Source organism: Prionailurus viverrinus, chromosome B2 (assembly GCF_022837055.1).
Source record: "Prionailurus viverrinus isolate Anna chromosome B2, UM_Priviv_1.0, whole genome shotgun sequence".
NCBI lineage: Eukaryota > Metazoa > Chordata > Mammalia > Carnivora > Felidae > Prionailurus > Prionailurus viverrinus.
Genome location: NC_062565.1, coordinates 2527645 through 2545882, shown reverse-complemented (window position 1 = coordinate 2545882; position 18238 = coordinate 2527645). Strand labels below are relative to the sequence as shown.

General features: G+C 41.6%; 1 protein-coding gene and 1 long non-coding RNA gene across 3 annotated transcripts; one reads left to right on the top strand and one right to left on the bottom strand.

The window, feature by feature from the left end:
- Nucleotides 1-8023: 8023 nt before the first annotated feature.
- Nucleotides 8024-8953, top strand: LOC125165608 (putative olfactory receptor 2W6). Its single transcript, XM_047858673.1, has one exon. The coding sequence runs from the start codon at nucleotides 8024-8026 to the stop codon at nucleotides 8951-8953; it is 930 nt and encodes a 309-aa protein (XP_047714629.1).
- Nucleotides 8954-11460: 2507 nt separating this feature from the next.
- LOC125165945 (uncharacterized) lies at nucleotides 11461-16329 on the bottom strand. 2 transcript variants are annotated; one of them, XR_007152270.1, is made up of 4 exons: nucleotides 16235-16329; nucleotides 12858-12933; nucleotides 12026-12096; nucleotides 11461-11711 (listed from the first exon to the last, which is right to left on the bottom strand). It is a non-coding gene; the product is annotated as an uncharacterized LOC125165945 (long non-coding RNA). The 2 variants fall into 2 exon arrangements; XR_007152271.1 differs by having other exon boundaries at nucleotides 11461-11668.
- Nucleotides 16330-18238: the final 1909 nt, after the last annotated feature.

Here is an 18238-nt window from a genome sequence, read left to right as displayed (position 1 = left end):
TCTGAGCCATCAGCCCAGAGCCCGACGCGGGGCTCGAACTCACGGACCGCGAGATCGTGACCTGGCTGAAGTCGGACGCTTAACCGACTGCGCCACCCAGGCGCCCCCAGAATGGAATTTCAAGCAGCCTTTGTCTCACCGTTTGCGTGCAGTAAATAATCCTGTCAGTTTATCGTCTTCAATATCTCCATATTTCTCGAATTTGTTTTTACTTCCTACTTCTATCACTCACCTGTGTTACTACAACAGTTTCTTAATTTTTCTCTTGGCTTCTAACCTTGTTCCCCTCAAATTTATTCCCATATCAGTGGGGATGCTCGTACTAAAACATGTTTGTTAATGGCATACTTTATTTTGTTAAGATTTTATCTCTATCTATCTATCTATCTACCTATCTATCTAGTTTAAAGTTTATTTACTTTTGAGACAGAGAGCATTGATGTGAGCAGGGAAGGCACAGAGAGAGAGGGAGAGAGAGAGAATCCCAGGCAGGCTCTATGCTGTCAGCGCAGAACCCGATGTGGGGCTCGATCCCATGAACCATGAGATCATGACTTGAGCTGAAACCAAGAGTCTGACTCTTAACCAACGGAGCCATCCAGGCGCCCCTATTTATTTATTTTTAAGTGTCTTTTTTTGAAAGTTTTTATTTAAATTCCAGTTAGTCAACATATAGTGTAATGTTAGTTTCAGGTGTACAACACAGTGATTCAGTGATTCCATACATCACCCTGTGCTCATCACCACCTACTGAACCAATGCCCCTCCCTTCCCCTCTGGTGACCACCAGTTTGTTCTCTATAGTTAAGAGTCTATTTCTTGGTTTGCCCTCTTTTTTTTCCCTATGCTCATTTGTTTCGTTTTTAAATTCCACATATGAGTGAAATCATATGGTATTTGTCTTTTCTCTGACTGATACATTTCCCTTGCGTAATACTCTCTAGATCCATCCATATTGTTGCAAATGGCAAGATTTCGTTCTTTGTATGGCCGAGTAATATTCCATTGTATATATGTGTATATATACACACCATGTTTTCTTTATATATGAATGGCATCCTTTAGTTAAAACTGTGGCACTGTCTCACTCCTGCCCCAAACCCTCATGGCCATTATTCCAAAGCTTAAACTGTTAACATGGCTTATAATTCCCTGCATGATCACTTCAACCATGGCAAAACTTTCTTTACTTTCATTTAATGTAATGTGAGATTCATCCATTTTGATTCATTGTCTGTACTGCAGTGTATTCCTTTGTATAAATGGTCCATGATGTATTAATCTCCAGCTGACATCGATTTAGGTGCTTTCCAATTTTCTGCTACTACAAATGAAGCTGTTATCAACATAGTTGTTTCTATCTCTTGGGCATATGTGCAAGTTTTTCTATAGGTATGGAATTTCCGGGACGTTGTTATATACGAATCTTCAATTTTACTATATAATCACCTGGTTCCACTTATTATTTTTATTATTTAACTACATGTACATAGTTGTCAGTAAACTGAGAAATAGTTACTTACGGTAAATGGAGATGCATGAAGAAGACATAAGATAGAGATGTCACTATTTTGAATCTACTCTATTGAAAATTACCTGTGCTTTTTTTGTTGTTGCAAAATGTTCCTTGGAAAAGCAGCAAGCCTTCAACATGTCATATTTACTATCACTTTATAGATTAACTGATATATACTTACATATTATTGGGTTACTAGTATGTACTAACACTTGGTAGGCATTGGGAATGCAGCAGCGAATACAATACCTAAAAGGAGGAGAAATACAGAGTGGGGAAAATAATGAATTATTATTGCATTCTCAATAGAATCAATAAACCAACGTTTGCCTTTTTTCAATGTTTTGAATACAATAGTAATTTTGACACAATGTTGTAACTTCCTCATTCGTATCTTCCTCTGGATTGAGAGATCCTTAAGGGCAGATGCGTAAAATTTATTTACATACCACGAATCTTTCACAATGCCTGCAAGTGTGTTTGATGAGTAAAAGCTTATTGCGTTCCCAGAGTAATTCTGCATTGGAAGTTTTTATGGGAAGTTTTTATGGGAATTATTGCCAAGGAGAACGTATAGAACAATAACAAAAAAGTCGCCGATAGAGAATGGCTCTCCTAGAGACCCCCCCCCCCAATTCCCTGCTCAGCAAAATGCCATCCACAAGTGACGACATGCTTGTGCCAGTTACGCTGGAAGAGTGGAGATTTGGTGTTTTGTTTGAAAGTTCAGGTGTGAATAACATTGTTGAGCAGATCTCCAGGGTTCCTGAGGAGCGACTGCAGAGCTGAGGGAACCCCACAGGGAACCCCACAACTCTCACTGCAGAGCTGAGGGAGCCCCACGGTGACAGGGGCTGACGCGAGTTCATGAGTTCACTCTCTGCAGCCGTCAGTTCTTAATTGAATGTTTCTCCTCCAAGGCAGACAACCCTCGAGACTGCTCCGTGTCGTGAATTATAATGAAACTCATTGGAAACTTTTTAATAGCCACGGCAATCAGTGGTACTCTCCCAGATCCCTGTGGACGCAGAGAAGCCAAGGTCGTTGTCACCAGAGCCCTCGTCTAAGCTGCCTTGTAATGAGCTCTCCAGGGTCTTGTACTTCCTTCTAACTTTTATAAAAAACTGCAGAAGTTGAAAATTGCCCTCCCGCCTGTTCTAGTTTTAAATGTTGCTCATTGACCTCATCATCCAGAATCCCTTAAGATTCTCCAGAGGGAATCCCATGAGGAAATGGAGCCATATTTCAATTTTACCAGCAAGCAGAAATGGCCTAGGAAAAACTGCTTTTTCCACAGATCCGAACATTTCTCATTCTCTGGGTTTTTTTCAGCCTATAACTTCATCTTTCTCTGTCATCTCCTTTAGAACACAACTTGCAGGGTGAATAAGTCACGTGTCTGGTGAAATAATAGGAGGTTATATTTTCTTTTCACTTAAAAGACGAGAAAAACAGAAAAAAATAAACCCCCAAGACTCAAAACCTTGCATTTTCTTCTTAGTTATGTAGATTCATTCGTTTTATGTTCACACTGTAAAGCATTCAAAGGTGGAAAACAAGGTATTATTATCTCTCGTTTCTTCTATACTTACTCTTCCATACTTATTCACACCATTATCTTGAAAAAAAGAAGAAAATCAAGCCAATTTGTTTTCTTTTTTATTTTATTTTATTTTTTTAATTTTTTTTCAACGTTTTTTATTTATTTTTGGGACAGAGAGAGACAGAGCATGAACGGGGGAGGGGCAGAGAGAGAGGGAGACACAGAATCGGAAACAGGCTCCAGGCTCTGAGCCATCAGCCCAGAGCCCGACGCGGGGCTCGAACCCACGGACCGCGAGATGGTGACCTGGCTGAAGTTGGACGCTTAACCGACTGCACCACCCAGGCGCCCCTGTTTTCTTTTTTAAACTAGTAGTTTGTACAAAAATACTTATGGTCGCACCACGTTTACAGGTTCCATCTGAGCCCAGAGAATCAGAGTGAGGTTTAATTGAGAGGGATCAGGCGCATAGCTAGTGGAAACCGCTCACTTCAACTGAGCTATGACTTGGTCTCGGTGCTACAAGTCGAAATTTTTCCTGCTGTGATTTTGAAAAGTACTTGTTTTCTCTACCTAAATGTCAATCTGTGAACGAGGCAAAATAATTTATTTCCTACCAAATTCCTGGGTGGTGGGAGGAAATAATGAATGTAATTATACACCTATGTCAACGTGGGTCAGAAGACCAAGCATCTGGAGAGCTCTGGGGCAGTGTGATCCTGTGTCACAGAGATGGAGTCACGGGCTGGGCGCCTGGGGGGGCTCAGTCGGGTGGGCTTCTGACTTCTGCTCAGGTCACGATCTCACGGTTGGTGAGTTCAAGCCCTGAATCGGGCTCTGTGCTGTCATCACAGGGCCCACTTGGGATCCTCTGTCTCCCTGTCTCTCCGCCCCTTCCCCGCTTGCCCATTCACATGCATGCACACTCTCTCTGTCAAAAATAAACATTTAAAAAAAAAAGCTGGATCATGGGCTCTATAGAATCTGCATGCAGCCACTCACAGTGATGTTCATGCCTTGGCAATGAGATGCAAACATCTGCGCTCTTTGTGAGCTAGAGATTGTGCTGGGGTCAAACCTAAATACTATACTCAAAGCAAATTATTTGTATTCCCTTCCAAAGTTTTATTTCTGTTAAATGTTTCAAGCAACATAATCATGGTTATATGTTACATCTTTATATGGTTATACGTTAATTTTTTTTTTAATTTGGAAAAATGGAAACAAAATCTTTCTCCTCCAAACACCCATTATCTTTGCATATTTATGTAAACATGGAAAATAAAAATTATATTTAATTTTATTAATTTTAACATGTTTTAAAATAGAAATTACATTTAATATAATTTTAATATGTATGATATACTTAATAGATATATTTAATATATAATATACTTAAAATATGCTTTCTATATTTCATTTTTGTTTCCATATCAATTTCATATCAATTTTTTTCGTTTAATTTTTTAAATTTTTTATGTATTTTTGAGAGAGACAGAGTCAGAATGCGAGCGGGGAGGGCGCAGAGAGAGAGGGAGGCACAGAATCTGAAGCAGGCTCCAGGCTCTGAGCGGTCAGCGCACAGCCTGACGCGGGGCTCGAACCCACGAGCTGTGAGATCATGACCTGAGCCAAGATCGGCTGCTTAACCAGCTGAGCCACCCAGGTGCTCCTCAATTCTTTACAAACACCAATATCAATATACATTACATTGTTTGTGCTTTTTATGTTATTTATCTTACAACTGTGTAAACATTTATTATTCAGTTAATGGACATTTAGTCTGTTTCCTTTTTTAGCCACAATGTCACTGTGATATCCATATAGGTATATAGATATAAAGATACATATATATCTTTACACACCTATGGAAGCAATCCTAATAATAAATTCAAGGAATTGGAATTAGTGGGTCAAAGATTTGTGCATTTGCCAAATTTAAATTTGGTAAAACCATCCTCCAAAATTGTAAACCTGATTGACATTCCCACAGGCAGTGTATGAGTGCCATTCTCTCATATCCTCACGGATTGGAAATTACCAAACTGAAAAGATCGCAGTGTTTTAATTTGTATTTATTTAGTTATAAATAATTATAAATCATAAATGAGGTTGAAAAAGTTTTATGTATTTTGGGATCTTATGAATTACTATTTCACTACATTTCATCTTGTTATCCACTGCCCATTTGTTTCATTATAATGTAAAGAACACCAATCGATCAAATTCCAAGTATCTGCTTTATGTTTACTATATTCTAGAAACTTCGCCAACCTAAGTGAAAATAAAAGTTAAAAATCAAGTTACAAAGAGAAACTTTATTTACTCTTTTGCATTACCCTTTTGAAAATTATATTAAAATGGAAAGGGGGCGCCTGGGTGGCGCAGTCGGTTAAGCGTCCGACTTCAGCCAGGTCACGATCTCGCGGTCTGTGAGTTCGAGCCCCACGTTGGGCTCTGGGCTGATGGCTCAGAGCCTGGAGCCTGCTTCCAATTCTGTGTCTCCCTCTCTCTCTGCCCCTCCCCCGTTCATGCTCTGTCTCTCTCTGTCCCAAAAATAAATAAACGTTGAAAAAAAAAAATGGAAAGAAATTTGACTTCAAGATTGTTTCCTTAGAAAACAGACTAAATCTCACTTCAAGGACAAAGAGGTGCTTGGAAGATGTTCCTATTTGTGCTATGTTGCCAAACTTGAACTTTTTGTCCCACCGAACACCAGAAATAGTTAACCGCCCCCCACCCCTGCCACACACATCAAAATTTGAGACTGTGGCCCCAGATAGAAACCAAGAATCTAAGAGTGCTGATGCCCAATCATCTTGGTGTTATTCCAAGATTTCCCCGAAGAATTTGCACCTCTAGTTTCTTCTGTAGCCCTGCTAATTACCCAAAGGAGTACACAGTCCCTGCAATCTCAACAAGGAAACATGCTGTCAACCTCTAGGTACCATTTTGATGCTAAGAAATTAGTCTTCCATTTATTCTATGTGCATCTATAAGAGCTTACACGCCTGCACTGGTTATCTTCTGGCGTCAGCAGGAAGTATTTGCCTCACCTTGGGGTTTGGGTTGACGGCTCCTAGAAGGCTCCTGAAGGCTGGCTATTCGGCCCAAATGGCAGGAAGACAGGGGAGGAACAGCTAACCCTATTTTCCATGACAGTTGCCTTTTTTCTCTATAATTTAACTACCCTACAGCAATTACTCTATTTTACTTTTCCTCTGAGGTAGCAACACACCATTACTCTATCATGTTAGTCAAATTATTAGAGAAATCACACAGCTTTTACAACTCTTATCTTCAGGAAGAAACTAGAATCTAATGCACACAAGTCAGCTCAGGGCTTGTATGTCGTACCCTTTCTGGATAAGCTGAGATCTTTGTAACTACTTCTATATGATTTCTGGTGCATTAGTCTCACATCACCCTATCGTTATTTTCTACTTACGTTAACTGCACAATCTCCCACAAAATCCCAGGTAACAAATCCCAACGTGAGGAAAAAACATTACTATGTGTTATCCCTAAATCCTTTGGGAAAGTTGAAGTCAGGTAAGCCTGAATGATTAGAGAAAATTAAGAAAACGTTCTTTCTTTCACTTTGGTATATTATATTTTGCTGTGGAAAATAAATTTACTGTAAGAACTTTGAAGCTGAGAAGTTATCAGCAAAGATACAGTTTTCTAATTTGAAAATTAAAATATTTGTGACAACTTGTGTTCTACTCTGCCTTCATTTGTCCCACCTTGCTAGTTGAATATATTATCATAATCGAAGCAGCCCTTGATCCTCTAGATCACACAGCAGAGTAGATATTTTATAATGGCCATTTAATAATTGTAGTCATTATTTTGGCTTCGGTTCTCACAGAATCAACATGACAGACGGTCTGAGGTACTTTTCCTTCTGTACCTGCTTTTCTGCTGTTGTCACACTTTTCTCCCTTTCTTTGTTAGGGTCGTTATTATCCTGGCATCCTCGATTCCAATTATACACCTGTCTTTTTATGAAGCCAGCTCTCTTTATTCTTTTGAGCCTTAGGAGGGTCAATCTTTTTCCATCTACTTTTTAAATCACTCTCTTTACCACAGTCTCTGTCCTTCTCTCTCCCTTCATCCCTATGGCCACGCACCTCTCTTCCACAAGCTAATTATGCTGTTTCAATGTTTCTGAAAGACGGCCAGAAGACCAATGTGCCCAGAGTTGCCATTAGTGGACGTGATATCTCCCTTGATCCTCGCAATTCTACACTACAGAAGTCTTTTTTTTCAGAGAAACGAATGAAAGAGATTTGACTTGACAGCATTTCACAGGAATCAGTAAATGTTTGGCAGATTCAATTATAACCTAAATAAAAAGGTGACATTGACACCATGAAGTAATTGTACGCTTATTCCCTCTTAATAAGGATCTGATCTCCAGGTCATGTTAGTTTCTCTTTACCTGGTGTTTTTCCAATCATATCTTGGATACTGAACTCAGCCCTGGCTGTCACATTTCCAGAAGGTCATGGCCAACATTGAGGGTACGTGGAAGACGGTTGCAAGGTGATCATAGACTTGATAACCTTGTTATAGGGAGAATCATTAAGGGAAATTGAATGTCTTGACCTAAAGAAAATTTAGTTTAGTTCAAAACATTTAAATGGCTGTCATATGAAGAGAGATTAGATATGAAGTGTATTCAATGAAGTTGAAATTCTTTTTCTCATGAATTAGGAAGAAAATTCCTCCTTAATAAATGGATGATGATTAGAAGCTGGAATTTTCCAACAATGAAATAATTTGCATTACGTGTTTGAACAAATGATGAATGGCTTCTATAGCTGGGCAGAAGCTATTCTGATATTGGACTTGGTGGCTTATCTGTTCCTTAAAGGTCCCGACATTCAGGGGCTTTAGAAAATATCGATTCGGTGTTTGTTTTATTCTTACAGGTATACAGATGATGTGAAAGGAAGACCATGGAAAAATCCAATGACAGCTCAGAGTATGGGTTTATCTTAGTGGGCTTCTCTGATCGTCCGAGGCTGGAGCTGGTACTCTTCATGGTCAATTTCACTCTGTATTCAGTGGCTGTGTTGGGAAACTCAACCATAATCCTTGTGTGTATTTTAGACCCTCGACTTCATACCCCAATGTACTTCTTTCTGGCCAATCTCTCCTTTCTAGATCTCTGCTTCAGTACGAGCTGTATCCCGCAGATGCTGGTGAATCTCTGGGGCCCTGACAAGACCATCAGCTACGCTGGCTGTGCGGTCCAGCTCTTCTCCTTCCTCTGTGTGGGGAGCGTGGAGTGCATCCTCCTGGCCGTGATGGCCTATGACCGCTTCGCCGCGGTCTGCAGGCCTCTGCACTATCTGGTCATTGTGCACCCCCAGCTGTGTTTGCGACTGGTGGCCGTGGCCTGGGGGAGTGGACTGGTCAATGCCATCGTCATGTCCCCGCTCGTAATGACTCTGTCCAGATGTGGCCGGCGCAGGGTCAACCACTTCCTCTGTGAAATGCCAGCACTGATCAAGATGGCTTGTGTGGACGCCCGCGCGGTGGAAATGCTGGCCTTCACCTTCGCCATCCTCATCGTCCTCCTGCCCCTCGCCCTCATTCTCGTGTCCTACGGCCACATCGCGGCAGCCGTGCTGAAGATCCAGTCGGCCGCTGGGCGCCGCAAGGCATTCAACACCTGCAGCTCCCACCTGACCGTGGTCTCTCTGTTCTATGGGAGCATCATCTACATGTACATGCAGCCCGGGAACAGCGCTTCCCAAGACCAGGGCAAGTTTCTCACCCTCTTCTACAACCTGGTCACCCCCATGCTGAACCCACTCATATACACCTTAAGGAACAAGGAGGTAAAAGGAGCGCTGAAAAGGGTCTTGGGGAGGCAACCGTGAGCAGGAGCGACCATGTGCTGAGTTATGAAGCCGTAGGTGAAACATGTCTTTCCAAACACTGCCATTTACTTTGCGCTTGCGATCAATTCAGCCTGTGCGTCACACACTTGGATTTTTTAAAATATGGGTAAATACTGGGGTGCCTGGGTGGCTCAGGCGGTTGAGCGTCCGACTTCAGCTCAGGTAATGATCTCACACTCCATGAGTTTGCGCCCCGCGTCGGGAACTGTGTCGACAGCTCAGAGCCTGGAACCTGCTTTGGATTCTGTGTCTCCCTCTCTCTCTGACCCTCCCCTGCTCATGCTCTGTCTCTCTCTGTCTCAAATAAAAACATTAAAAAAATTAAAAAAAATATGGGTAAATACCCTGAAGTGTATCCAGAGTCAGTAGCAATCAACCAGAGCCACACATAGTATGCAGCTACCTTAGCAAAATAATGTTTAGTAGAAAGAATGAAGTCTTGGAAGAGAGGTGAAAAGATTTTATTCAACTCAATTAATGAAGGAATCAGGCAAACATAGTGACCAATTAAAAAAAAAAAGTCAAAAAGCACAAATTGGTAGGAAGAAGTGAAGGACTGTTGGGGCACCTGGGTGGCTCGAGTCTTGATGTTGGCTCGGGTAGTGAGCTCACGGTCGTCAGGTTGTGAGATCGGGTCCTGTGTTGGGGTCCACGCCTAAGAGCCTGCTTCAGATTCTCTCTCCCTCTCCCTTTGCCCCTCCCCCATGTTCTCTCGCTCTAAAACAAATAAATAAATATATAAAAATAAAAGGGAAGGAATGTTGAAATGAATGTACACATGGAGACAAAACATTGCTGTGGGGAGAGAAGCCAATTCAGCTTCTGCCTGACAGGACTGAATTCGCTTGTCACCAGCAAGGGTTACTTTGCACTGTTGTGAGTTCGCCGTAATTTACAACGTTGCGGAACACCGGCCACAGAATCAGAATCCAGTAAGCTCTAGAATCGGGACAATGCATAATTTTCTATGGGAGCATACATTTTTCCCTACAAAATAAACCTTGTATCTTATTTACCGTGTAAAGCTAAGTATGCGGTCTCAAGCCTCCTATGAAAGCACGTAGGTGTTTTCATCCTGATTGTTTTCAGACGACAAGACTATGGTTTACAGATCCTGTGTGAATTAGCCCAGGTCACACGGGGGATATGTGGCATTCAGAAGCGGTGTGTCTAAGTCTGAACCTCTGCTGTCGTCTACCGAATGACACTGCTTTTGCTACACAGTGTAGACCGTGTGTAAAGCACCCCCCCCATCCCCGTGCTTGCACAGTCGCACCAGCATGCTGGATACCCCACACACCCTCCAAGAGAATTCTACCATTTCTCCCCCTTTCCCCATGCAAATCCCCCATCCGAATCTTCCCCATGCGCCCGTGGTCAGCTCGAATTAGCATCACATTTGTACAGTTATCTGAGTTTCTTGGATTTAAGAATGCCCTGGCCCTTCTTTTGACCTTCTGCATTTTTATACCTGGAAATACAGTTTTTCTAGTTAATACTATTATATTTATATGTCTCCTATTAGGCTGTCAATTCCCTGATTGTAAGGCTATTTTTTTAATCCTTCTTGACATCATTCCAAGTATCAGGTTGTTATTAAAATGCCTTGCAGATAGTAAGCGATCAGAAATAGCTTGGGATGATTTTTCATCTTAGCTGATTAATCACATCCAGAAATAATTCCTTCACTGTATTAAAAACAATTTTTTTCTGAGGTTCATTTATTTATTTTGAGAGAGAGAGCACGAGCAAGGGAGGGGCTCTGTCAGTGCAGAGTCTGATGCGGGGCTGAAACTCATGAACAGTGAGATCATGACCTGAGCCGAAGTCGGACGCTCAACCAACTGAGCCACCCAGGCGCCCCCCTAATCCTTCACTTCAGTTGATACACCATTCTTCAAGATTATAAGTGGATCTGTCTCAGCAGACTGAGTTTACATCTGCTGTCAAATGTTTTATGCTGTTTTTTTTCAATTCAGTATAAATTCTATGATGAGAGAGAAAATAATCCGTTGAGGAATTTCTACATATATCAAAAGTCATCCCCAACTTTTAGGTAACAAAACTTTTTTTTTTCCCCCTACATGGGAATCATTAACTCAAGGAGATTACCATGAATTCCGCCTTGGTCTAGAGGCTGTTTGGATGGTAACAACAGTTCAGATGGTAAACCTCTTCAGATTGACCCAAAAAAGCTATTTCTCCCCTCCTCATTAAAATTAGTCTCCCTTACAGTGCTCTCCCATTTCATTATTCCTTATTTGTTACTCATGTCCCATTATTAATCAATTAGTGAGACCAGTGCCTAGTGTTTTTAAAAAAGCTTCTGTAAATGTAAGCGCAACCACATATGTTCACAAGTTGTACATCTGTTGGAAAGTTAGAGGCCCACCTTCGCCAATGCCAGTGGGAAGGATCGTATTTACATAATGCTGAGTTTTACACTGAAAGTGGCAATTACTTTTAATCAAGGTATTGTAAGGGGTAGGTAAAAAACAAAACAAAACAAAAACGCCTTCAATAAGCATCCATTTTGCCTTTGGTGCCGAGGTGTAAACGCCACTTCTCAAGACACGAGAGACTGAGTTAGGGAACACCTAGAAGTCTACTCTTGTGACAGCACGGCTTCCCATGACGGGCGTTGCAGATCTGGTGGTTGACAGAAGAGCCTGCGTTTCTATGCTGCTTTTTCTTCTGTGTATCAGAAAACATCGATGGTAGCTTAATATCTTAACATCTGTATATTAGAAAACATCGATGGCACACTTATTTTGCATAATCTGTATTTTACAGACTATTTGCCTTGACTTTGTTTATTGGGAGTGTACTTAAGACAGAATCAAAAAGAAAAAGGGTTATTTTGCTAGGAGAGGTCTAACATTGGCTAAAATAGTTCTTAGAGGTTGTAACAGAGCAAATGTGAATGTGGGATGAGTGTCAAACACCCATTATAAAATAAATTCTATGGATTTTTCATGACGTAGGATCTCCCTTTATTACCGACATACTCCCTGGAGACATGCCCAGGGTTTTTCACAACCAACAACTTACTTTGTCTCTTACTGTGGCACCAAAGCAATTCTTCTGTTGGACTTCCAAAGTTTTTACTATCTTTAGAAGTGCTGTAAAAACAAAACAAAACAAAACAAAACAAAACAAAACAAAAAGATAAATTCAAGCTTCTTTTCACTGAAGTACTTTATTGTATTAGGGGATCAGGTTTTTCCAACTGCCACTCAAAGGAATAAATCCATAATATGAGAAAATCATTCATCATTATGAAGCTTATTAAAATCATATTTATCAACTTGCAAAGAAAGGAGGGTTCACAAAACTCCACAAAGACATAGGTATTCACATCCCTTTTGTGTGAAATTAAATATCACAGTTGCAATTGATAGGAACATTTAAATTAAAAGGCATATTTACTTTTTAAGTATAACAAATAACTTCCTGATTTCTTGTTAAAAATGCCCACATTTTCTCCTTTATGATTCTGAAGACAAATAAAAATTTTATTTTGCTTTGTGTAATTGATAATTTGCAAAAGTCCAGGATTGACTGGCTATCTGAAAAGCAAAAATCTACCTTTATCATAATTTTTCTACCATATTTTTTCTGCCATAATTAAAAAAAAAACAAAGTTTACTTATTTCCTTTGAGAGAGAGAGAGAGAGAGAGAGAGCAAGCAGGAGAGGTGCAGGGAGAAGGAGAAAGAAAAAAAATCTCCACAAGCGGTCTCCACGCTGTGAGCACAGAGCCTGATGCAGGGCTCGAGCCCACAACTGAGAGATCATGATCTGAGCCAAAACCAAGAGTTGGACGCTTATCTGCCCGAGCCACCCAGGCGCCCCTCTGCCATAATTTTTAGTGCATTGCCTACCGTTATGGCCATGCAAACTATGCCCTATGTTAGGAGAGTATGGCAGGCTTCTTTAAAAAGTCTTGTGTGAAGAGCTCTAGTAAAGACAGAAGAGTAAAATGAGGAATTTCATCATTCTATGGCATCAAACACGTACTTCCCCAAGATAACAAAGACGTCGAGTTCTTCTAAAAATTAAAAAAAAATTTTTTTTAAGGTTTATTTTTGAGAGAAAGAGACAGAGCATGAGGGGGAGAGGGACCGAGAGAGAGGGAGACGCAGAATTGGAAGCAGGCTCCAGGCTCTGAGTTGTCAGCACAGAGCCTAACGCGGGGCTCGAACTCACGAACCGTGAGATCATGACCTGAGCCGACAGCCGACGCTCCACTGACTGAGCCACCCAGGCGGCCCTAAAAATTTTTAGTCAGATGATTTCTTAGGGACTTCCTGCAGGCGTCTTCGTGAAAGTTCTAGATGGTCACCAGGCACCAGAAAATGTGCCCACCGAGGTCTGCCATTTCTTCTGACAGATGTTGTGGGAAAGGGGGTGCTGCTGTGCGGGTTTGAAGGTGCCACACGGCGGAGGCCCTTCCTGTCCCCGGGGACTGCCTGCTGGGACTTTCTGTGGTGAAAACAAGCTGCGACTATGTTCTTGGGACAGTTTTCTGACAAAGGTGACCTGTGACATCGGTATCAATCAGGTCAAGGTGGTTGATAGTGTCCAGAACATACGTGTCTTCACTGGTTTATTTTTTGCCTACTTGTAACACTTGCTGAGGAGGCACCAATATGTGTGTTATAATTTCCAGCCGTGACTATGCAATTGTCTATACCTCCCTTTAGTACTTAAAACAATGACACAGAGGATATGTTTATTCTTGTACAGGTGAATAACAACGTCGGATGACGGATTTTAGCAAAACAGCATAAATTTATTGCATTCAGTTGCTTATAACAGCATATCACATATATTTGAAATGCGTTGTGCTGGTAGCATCCTGAACCCCGTGTAAAATATTACCGCTAGCCCGAATTCTTTCGAGGCTGACCAAATTAATTGCATCGAGGGAGGAATTATCTATCTGTTTGGATACACAGATGAAAATTTCTGGCCACGTTGGTGCAGAAATCCTTTAAGATTGTGAAGAAACAATACAGTTGACTGTTGAAGAGTGTGAGGCTTCGGAGCACTGAGCCCCTGATGGAGTTGAAAATCTGCATATAACTTTTGACTCCCCACCAAAGCTGACTGCTAACAGTCTGCTATTGACCAGAAGCCTTGCCAATAACACAAACAGTCCATTAACACATATTTTGTATCTTAGGTGTATTGTGTACTTATTCTCACAATAAAGTCAGCGAGAGAAAAGAAAGTGTGATTAAGAAAATCATAAGGAAGAGAAAACACATTTGCAGGACTGTCCTGTATTTATTGAAAAAAATCCGTGTATAAATGAACCCACACAATTCAAACCTGTGTTGTTCAGGGGTCACTGTATAAAGATTTCATCATTCTAGCATTTTCTGACTTAGAAGTGTAATCTGCACATTATGCCTCAAAATGATATTCAGGTCACTGCAAGTGATCAGTCCAGATGGAATTAGCCTTAAATTTGATTTAAACATCTTTTTAAAAACATTTTTTAAGGTTTATTTTTATTCATTTATTTATTTTTGAGAGAGAGAGAGACAGAGCCTGAGCAGGTGAGGGGCAGAGAGAGAGGGAGACACAGAATCCAAAGCAGACTCCAGGCTCTGAGCCGGCAGCACAGAGCCCAGCACGGGACTCAAACCCAGAACCGTGAGATCGTGACCTGAGCCGAAGTCAGACGCTTAGCCAACTGAGCCACCCAGGCGCCCCTGATTTAAACATCTTTCGATTAAACTGTCTAAACGCTTCAGTTTATTATTTTTTTTACATTTTTATTTTAATTCCAATTGATTAACATACAGTAAACACCTCAGTGTGATTCTTTGTTTATATGCAGTGATTTCCTTTTCATATAATATCCATGAAATTATCAAATGCCCGAGAAATTAAGAAAACTTTTTTCCTTCTGAATAGACTCTTGTCATTAATTTCTCATGGGGTATACAGTCATTGCTAGCATCCAGATTTAGCCCTGGTTTCAGAAGATACCCCTTTTCTTTCCATTCTAGCCCTTAACTTTTATTTTCCTTCAATCGGGAGCAGTGGACAGAGCATAGACCGTTTCGTTCCTGCAAGTCAGGATGGAGCCCCAGCCCTGTCATGTTATAAATGTGAGTCCTTGTCTATACCACTTAACCTGTTTGATTCCTGGGTTGTTTAGCTGTAAGATAGGAATTGTCACAGAAGTCTAATGGCATCGTTTACATAGTTGTTAATACCGTGTTTTATCAATGTACTAGTTTGCTTTAACTGTTAGAAGGCAAGATGGTTGTGTGGATGTTTGAAAGCGTATGTGATTGAGAAAAGCAGCCGGGGAGGGAGGCTTCTGTGTCGTGGGCAGGGGACGGTGGACCAGCCCGGGACGGATGGGGGCGTGGTGGGGGGGGGCGTGTGCTGCCTGCCGGCCCACCGCCCCGGGTGTAGTCAGTTGGCCTCACGGTCAGAATGCATCCTTGGATCAAGGAAATACACAGCTTCCTTCCGCTGAATAAGAGTGACTCCCAGATTTTGACTCTTCCTCCTTAAGTCATCAAAGCTCCAAACAAAAGGTTGAATTGCCCTAAAATGGTTCCAGAAAGGTTCAACGGCACTGCCAAATTATGTCCACTGTGAGCCTACGCTCTAGTCCATGAACTTTACTAATATTATTTAATTTAATGGTCATCCCTTTGGCTAATCTGGTTTTCCTGTCTTCTCAACATAAAAATTGAGGTAGGTAGAAAGCACAGTCAGACCAAATTAATCATGAGAAATATTTGAGCCCTAAAAACCTCCTGAGTCATTTGTGGGAGGAACTGTACATCTTTGAGGAAAGTCTTCTTTTCTGAAAGCTCATCTATATTCTCTTTATTAGGGTCATATCAGTTCTGTGATAAAAGCTAGAAGTACCAGACTTTGTAAATCCAGCGGGAGAGACAAAATGGGCCCTGTCTTCATTTTCCCTCCGGTTCAACGAGACCATAGTAACCAGTATCAAAGGTGGTACCACTGATGATCCAGTAATAACCACCCTAAATGTAATACTGCTCTGGAGAGTAGACCTGGGCCACAGCCACTTGTCAGCGTTGGTTCAGAGAGGACTTCCAGGAACAACCATTTCTGCTCTAGGACGTCTGGGGCCTCAGGTAGGTTGGCTTAGGAGACTGAAACTGGCTGTCACAGCTCAGATGGGGCCATGTATCTGGGGCCTCATTTCTTCACATAGCACCTTTTGCAAATAAAATGTTCGATGTGCTCTTTCACTTACATGCCCGGTGCTTCATCTGTGATGGCTGAAATAGCTGGGAGGTTAATGGGAGCACTCCTCCAGCAAGGAATCTCAGGGTAGTTAGACATGCTTGCTGGCTGCCTCTTGTGTGAGTGTTCTGATAGACCTCAGTGGACACCTTAAAGGTTTTTATGACCAAACCTCCAAAGTTCCAGAGTGTCTACTTTCACAACATTCTGTTGGTCAAGTGAGTCACGAGGCCAGCCAGTCCGGCTTCCAAGGGAAAGGAAGAATACATTGTTTCTATCATTAGGGGAATGGTATTATGCGTGCAGAGGGAAGAAATTGGTGAACCTCATGGAGACCATCTACCACAAGCTTGAAAAAGGGAACACAGGGGCGCCTGGGTGGCGCAGTCGGTTAAGCGTCCGACTTCAGCCAGGTCACGATCTCGCGGTCCGTGAGTTCGAGCCCCGCGTCAGGCTCTGGGCTGATGGCTCAGAGCCTGGAGCCTGCTTCCGATTCTGTGTCTCCCTCTCTCTCTGCCCCTCCCCCGTCCATGCTCTGTCTCTCTCTGTCCCAAAAATAAATAAACGTTGAAAAAAAAATTTTTTTTTAAATAAAAAAAAAAAAGAAAAAGGGAACACAGAAAAATGTCTTCATGGCCTTGGTAAATGAAGACTTCAAAAGGACACAAAAAGGGGCACCTGGGTGGCTCATTGGGTTTAGCATCCAATTTTGGCTGGGGTCATGATCTCACAGCTTGTGAGTTTGAGTCTCACGTTGGGCTCTGTGCTGACAGCTCAGAGCCTGGAGCCTGCTTCAGATTCTGTGTCCCTCTCTCGCTCTGCCCCTCCCTCACTTATGCTCAGTCTCTTTCTCTCTCTCAAGAATAAATAAAACATTAAAAGAAATTTTGACAAAAAAAAGGACACAAAAAGTACTGACAATATATGAAAAAAAAAGTTAGAATTCATCAAAATTTAAAACCGCTGATCATCAAAAGACACCGTTGTGAACATCAAAGGGCAGACTACTGAGTATTGGAGAAAACACTTACCTTACACATAGCTGATAGAAAGACTCATCTCCTGAACTTATAAAGAACTCCAACATGAATACTAAAAAATACTTTAAAAATGGGCAAGCAACTTGAACAAGAACTTAAAAAAAAAAGAGATCCAAATGGCTAATAAACATATGAAAAGATGCTCAACTCAGTACTCATTCAAAAAAGTGCGATAAGGTCTTCCTTACTGTGAATAGTGGCTAAAAACACAAGGAGGACAATACCAAGTGTCGGTGAGGATGTGGAACAACTTGAACTCTCATCCTGTCTTGGTGGGAGTGTTAAAATGGTGCAGCCACTTTGGAGAGCTGTTTGGCAGTTTCCATTAAAGTTAATAGACACCATATCAGTTACCTATAGTCCCATTAACTAACCATCTCAAGGTTCAGGGGCATCAAACAATACATCTTTAATTTGTTCGTGATTCTCTGGATCAGCAACTTGGACTTAGTTCAACCAGATGGTTCTTCCACTAGTCTTGCTCAGGGAAGACAAGACCGGGCAATGTTACTGCATTATGGTGTGTCTGGGACCGGATAAAATGACTTCACTCTTATGTTCGGTGATGGCTGTTGGTTCCCTGTCTTCAGGAAGCTAACCCAGGCTTCTTCACATGGCAACAGTGTTCCAAGAGGACATACACTTTTCAGATTTCTGAACATTATGTCACGTTCGCTGATAAGCTATTGGCCAAAGCTACTCGCATAACTAATGTGTGTGGGAGCTAGAAAAAGACATGGATGTAGGGAGGAGGCCACTACTTGACCATATATTCCATATTCTTATTCTATGACCTCAAGGTTCACTCCTAGGCATATAGTCAACGAGAATGAATGTACGTGTCCACCAAAAACTTACAGTGTATCTACTGTCAAGACTCCCAAAGACCACCATATCAGCTAGTGATCAAGCAGAGCTGAGTTTATTGCACCCACCGCAGAAATGGAAAATACTCTCTTGACAGTCCATTGGTA

What these genes read in the sequence shown, in the direction of transcription:
- LOC125165608 (XM_047858673.1), top strand. Translation starts at nt 8,024, where the DNA reads ATGGAAAAATCCAATGACAGCTCAGAGTATGGGTTTATCTTAGTGGGC.